General features: G+C 50.1%; 1 protein-coding gene across 1 annotated transcript in view; it reads left to right on the forward strand.

Moving 5' to 3' along the window:
- LRP8 (LDL receptor related protein 8) overlaps positions 1–6000 on the forward strand; it is a 354423-nt gene that overhangs the window by 336897 nt on the left and 11526 nt on the right. Inside the window, exons 15-16 of the mRNA XM_019528301.1 lie at positions 2221–2373; positions 3094–3321. Coding sequence (XP_019383846.1) covers positions 2221–2373; positions 3094–3321 — 381 coding nt within the window. The remainder of the gene's footprint in view (positions 1–2220; positions 2374–3093; positions 3322–6000) is intronic.

A 6000-nucleotide genomic window follows, 5' to 3' on the forward strand; every position in this document is an offset into this window, starting at 1 on the left:
CCAGGGCTCTCGGCAGTCATCAGGGCTGATAAGTGAAGTACCTTCAGATTATTCTCAGTGCCTCGAGGGTGCAGTTACCCCTCAACCCTGATGTCTGCTTATTCAGCAGCAGCTTTCATTATAGAGCCGGCAGCTTGTACGTAGTCGCTTCATTATCAGCTTTCCTTCAATGTCTAGTCTCGGAGTTATCTGAGCAGCTCTGCCAGGACCTGCTACCTGCTGGCCTTGTGGGGCATGTCTCGGCTACAGCTGGGAGGTGCAACAACCACACTCCAGTTCAGCGTGGATGCTCTGACTCAGGCTGTGCTGGCCAGGAAGATGTTAGTGTTGATGCTGGTGTAGGGTAGTTGCCTTAGTCAACAACCAGGGCCCTCAATGACTTTTGCAGGCCTCCCATGACAGCCAGGCTTCCACTCCTAGTGTTACCTGTCCTAGGATTAGAGCTAGCATCGGTAAGCCAACTGCTGCAATCACACTTCTCCCTCTGAGTGCAGTAAGGGGCTGAGCATGAGCTTCGAGATTGGCGGTATTGTAAGAAAATGGCAAATGGCACCTTCTTACTCAGTTGAGGTAATTCAGGGTCAGACAGCCCCAATGAAAAAATCAACCCTCCTGCCTGTTACTGCTGGTAGAACTACAGACAGCACAGCTGAGGACGCGGCTGCTTCTGTGGTTTGGTGTCGGCAGCAAAGCTGCTCCAGAAGCTCCAACTGGTGCATCTTTATTACTGTCAACATCACCAAACATGACATTTGAATCCTGGGCCGGCTGTGCGAGCTGGCAGGCAGGGAAGCCACCGTTCTCCTTGGGAATGGAAAGTGCTGAATCTGCAGCATGGAGGGGGAAGTGGGGAACCCCACAAAGCCACTTTAAGCCTCCATCCGGGAAGCTAAGAGTGCTTTATAAACAGTAACAAATGTGAGGTCACAACTCGCTGACTGACATACTTTGTTTAGCAGCCAGGTCTGCTGCAGGACAGAGGGTGGGCTGTATCTCAAAATTTGCCCAACATGAGATGCCCAGGGCCTGGCTTGCAGAGGTGCTGAGCATGTACAACTCCCAGTAACGCACCTGGATGGGCAGGGCTGATGCTTGATGCCTAGAACGAGCAGACACATAAGGTCTGTGGAAGAACGAAGAATGGAGTCCTGACCCCCCCGTTCTCCATGGCAGGTTTCCCTCACCAACCATGGGGGTTAGGATCTGGAAAGTTCCCATGGTTGGCAAAATTAAAGGCTTATGGGAAAAATGGGGTTAGTGACCTGAATACTGTACAGTGTATAAAAATCATTTTTATTTACCTTTAATACACGGGGTAGTCAGCCAGGCATAGGTGTACCCCTAGGAGTACTTAGGTTGTAGGGGGTATGCACTGGTGGTTGGGGACAGAGCACTCCCAGGGCACAGCGGCAGCATCTCCCTCAGCGTGTTCACCTCTTACCCCGGGGCAGGGGGGGGGAAGAAGGGAAGAGGAGGTGAGCAGGCCTGCTGCTCACTGCCGCCCTGCTTCCCTCCCCCATGACCCAGCGCAGCAGGGAGCAGAGAAGCTGCACAGGGATCTCCTCACCCACTACTGCTTGCCCCACATGGCCCTGGTGATGCGCCTCCTGCACGTGGGGCTGCACTGAAGGCTGTAGTGTGGGGCTGCGCTCCTCAAACTAGCGGCAGGCACAGGAGGCACATCAGCAGGGCAGCACAGGGCAAGCAGCAGTGGGCAGGGAGATCCCCATGCAGCTTCTCTGCTCCCTATCATGCCGGGTCCTGGGGGAGGGAATTGGGGCAGCAGGGAACAGCGGCGAGCAGGCTTGCTGTTCCCTGCCACCGCATGCACCTCTGGTAGGGTTGGGGGAGGTGGGGCTGTGGTGGAGGGAAGAGAGGCAGAGTAGGGCTAGGGGGTTGGTGGGCTGATGCGCAGCCACGGAAAACCATGGTTACTCAAAACTGTATACCATGGTAGCCAAAATGGTATCCAGAATATTAACCATGGATACTCAAAATCGTGGTTGGCGAGGGAATCCTGTATAACCATCAAACAGCACCAACCTGCTTTGGAAGTGCAGCGTGTGCGGGAATGCACGGGAAGGGCACTCGCCCTGGCCAGCGCAGGTGGAAGAAGATGCAGGGTTCTGAGGGGACGGAGCTGTATTTCTTGGCACTAAATAGATAAATGCTGAACAACAGTTGAAGAATAAATATGTTTTTTTCCCCTCTGCTGAACAGCTCCTGATTCCTGTGAACTCAGCTCCCAGCCTAACGGAGGCTGTGAATACCTGTGTCTTCCTGCACCAAAAATCTCTCCTCATTCCCCCAAGTACACATGTGCCTGTCCTGACAACATGTGGCTGGGGCCGGATATGAAAAGGTGCTACAAAGGTAAAAGCAACAACCTGGCTGCAGGGACCTCTTTCAGCTCAGTGCTGCGTGGCACTTAGCCTCTGCAAACCCATGGCTTTCAGCAGCACACTCCCATGAGCATTGAATATCCGTGCTCCAGCTTAGTATTACTGCTGGTCTGGTAGATAGGTCACTTTTGTTAAATTTATTTAGAAAACAGTTGGAAAACCTTACTGGTGTGATGAGGAATAACAGCCAAGTGCTGCTCCAGACGCCACTGACCTCAGTGGAAAAGAGCTCCTGTTGATATGGAAAGGCTTTGGCTCAGGCCTGCCCGAAGTGTGAATGAAATCATGGTAGCACAGCTGGTCGGTGAAGTCTCAGGCAGATCTGTCACCAGGACCAGGCACCCTGAGAAATGTTAGTCTCCTCCTGGGTGTTTCCAGAAGTGAACTTTACCCTGCATGCATCTAGTTCGCTAGGGAGAGACCGCTGTTCTCTGGGAGCCTGTGCTTCCAAAAGATAACTAAGATTTGAGCTTCTTAATCACCTTGATACCTGTTAATGAGTTGGGCTCATTGAAATTTGTGAAACTGGTCTGTTATCTCTACAGATGAGGAGTGGCATTGACAGACAGTCGACTACACAGCAAGTAGGAGCAGAAACTGTCCTGCTCCAGTAGTTAAGCATCACTCTGTTCCCAGTCCCTTTTACCATCATTCACTGTTGTTGCTTTAACTGCTTGGGGTTGCTTTGCAGATCTTCCAGCTACCTCAACTACTGTACTGACTTCCACAACTCCAGCACCCAGCACTTCCACTGCCATCACTGCTACTGCTGGCAACACCAGCAGTGCCACTACGAAGAGCCCAGGAGCTGTGCTACAAGTCCCGCTTACAACGCCAAGTGTTCGCCTCTCCACAATTGCATCCATCCTGCTGGGCTCAGAATTAATGACCACTGGAAACAGCAATTTATCTCAGCACTGTAAGACAACCAGGTTCCTACTGCTGTTCTTTCTGCTAGGAGTGAGAGTACTGTGGGCTGTGAGGAGGTGTGGTTGGCTAGCCATGCTGGAACCACAGTGGACACTGGCATGTACAGACAAGCAGAAGTAATAAGATGTTTTTGTGTGCAATTCTTCTTCATGGTAACTGATGGGATCCCTGGTTCTCTGCATGCCTCCGGCCTGTACGTAAGAAACCATTACTTGATTCCTTTCCCTCCCGCAATATGAACCTGGTGTAAAGCTGGTGCTGGAGGAGAGGACCCTCACATTGAGACTTCCATGATATGCCCAGGGCTGATCTCAGACCCTTGTGAGCAACTTTAGCTGGAATTTTGGGTAGCTGCTATGTCCTGATGCAAGTTAAATGCTTGATATAAATGGGTACGAGTAGTAAATCTTTGTGTGAGTTATTTTTGCCAAGTTGCTATTCCATGAATATGCAATGGGGGCAAATGGAGGTGGTGAGAGATAGGAAGAGAACACCCACCAGATGTCTAGTCAGTGCAAGAGCATTAATTTACCTGTAGGACCTGTTTCTTGTGCCAGTGTTCCATTTTTTCAGGCCATTACACTGATAAGACGTAGATATTTTTTTAGAAAGTGAAAGGTCACTAGTGTGAGGAAAAATTCAGTGCATATGTTTACACAAAGTCCATGTACGAGGCCCTGCTATGATAGGGACACACCACCATTGCTAACAGCTGTTTCTGCTGGTATTCTCAGCAATGGGAGCCCTCATACAGACAGGTCTCCTGGGCCACTGAGTCACTGCATCAGGTAGAACTGTTCTGGGCCTCACCCAGCCAGGTTGCTGGGATTCACCCTTCATCTATTAGCACTCAAGATTCCTGTTTATAAAGAAGGGTGTATCTGTTTTGGCCCCATGCCCTGAATGTTCATGTTCTCCAGACTGAAAAATGCCTGACAACAAAGTGTTGCATTAGAATGAACGTTTGGCAGGGCAGGCAGCTTTCTGCATTGCAAAAGATGGCCCAGCAGGGGAGCACTAGCTGACTCCCTTGGTGTGTGCCCCTACAGAAGTTCGGTACTGACTAGCCACTTACCTTCTCACTACTAGATGTAATCCTCAGAGCTGTGGCACACTGGCGAGGCAAGGCAGAGAAGCTGACCTGACTTTCCAGAAACACCCCCTGCTCCAAGCAGAGGACGTTTTCATTCTCTAAGACTGTCAGCCGTGCCTGTTCCACCAGCACTAGATACCTCAAAAACAAGCAAGAAAAACTCAGGCTTTGCAGAACACTGTACTGAGCAAAAGACATCTGGAAAGCAGTGTAAAAAATAAACTATCCCCCATCTCATCTCTGAAGCAAGATGTTACTGTGGATACAAGACAGTGCCTACTGTTCCTGAGAAAACAGCATCAGGCTCCTAAAATTCATTCCTATGGGCATTACCTGTGCACTTCTTCCAAACCCCAACTGAAAATGATTTGCCTCCGTGTTTTATTAACATGTTAGGTGCTGCAGTTGTTCAGGTTAGATGTACTCCGTCTCATTAACTGGCAAATGTCTCTTTAAATAGAGTTACCTGCCATGGAGCTTTATGCAAAAGGATGAATTCTCTTTCAAATTATTATCCACACTTTGGTGGCTCAGAAGTTAAAACAGAGTGAATCTTCCTTTCATTATTCCTGATTTGTCTGAGCAAATACAGCATGTTTCTGATCTCAGCACTAATCTCCTGTTGTAAGAACACAAGGCACACGTTTTGAAGAACGAGGCATTCATATGGATTGGTTTTCCATTCTAAGCACAGTATCCAGCTGAATTGGAGGTCACCCCCCAGGCTGAACTTGACTACAGCCAATAACAATGTGTGCATTAGCAAAGTCCTTAGATGTGGCTAATTCAAATCTGTTGTGCTGGCACAATGGACTATGTTCATCTCCAGGCTGATCAATAGATCACTGTGTGTCACTACCAGAGGGAGCTGTTCTGAGTAACGTAAAGGGCGCCTACAGTCCCTTTGATGCACATGCACAATTTCCGTTCCATGCCAGGGTACTAAAAGCTTGCTTCTCTTCTTTTCTGCCTGCAGACTGCATGCACAAATAGCACCACTTAGCCATCTGTCTACTACTTGCTTCTCTACAACAGATTGCTCTGCTGAGCACTGCCATAGTCTTCAGCTGGTGTCCATTCTGCACTTCTGTTACACAATGGCACTACATGCGGCACTGGTCAGGCCGCAGTTGGAATACTGCGTCCAGTTCTGTGCGCCACACTTCAGGAGGGATGTGGACAACATGGAGAGGGTCCAGAGGAGGCCACTCACATGATCAGGGGGAAGCAGAGCAGGCCCTACGAGGAGAGGCTACGGGACCTGAACCTGTTCAGCCCCCACAAGAGAAGGCTGAGGGGGATCTAGTGGCCTGTTACAAACTAGTCAGAGGGGAGCAGCAGGCACTGGGGGAGTCCCTGTTCCCCCAAGCACTGCCAGGAGTGACTAGAAATAATGGTCACAAGCTGGCAAAGGGAAGATTCAGGCTAGACATCAGGAGGCGCGACTTCACTGTCAGGGCGGCTAGGGTCTGGAATCAACTTCCAAGCGAAGTGGTGCTGGCTTCTACCCTGGGGGTCTAAGACAAGGCTAGACAACCACCTTGCTGGGGTCGTTTGACCCCAGTACTCTTTCCT

The sequence above is a fragment of the Gavialis gangeticus genome, unplaced genomic scaffold (assembly GCF_001723915.1).
Source record: "Gavialis gangeticus isolate Ggan-Ray unplaced genomic scaffold, GavGan_comp1, whole genome shotgun sequence".
In the NCBI taxonomy this organism is placed as follows: domain Eukaryota; kingdom Metazoa; phylum Chordata; order Crocodylia; family Gavialidae; genus Gavialis; species Gavialis gangeticus.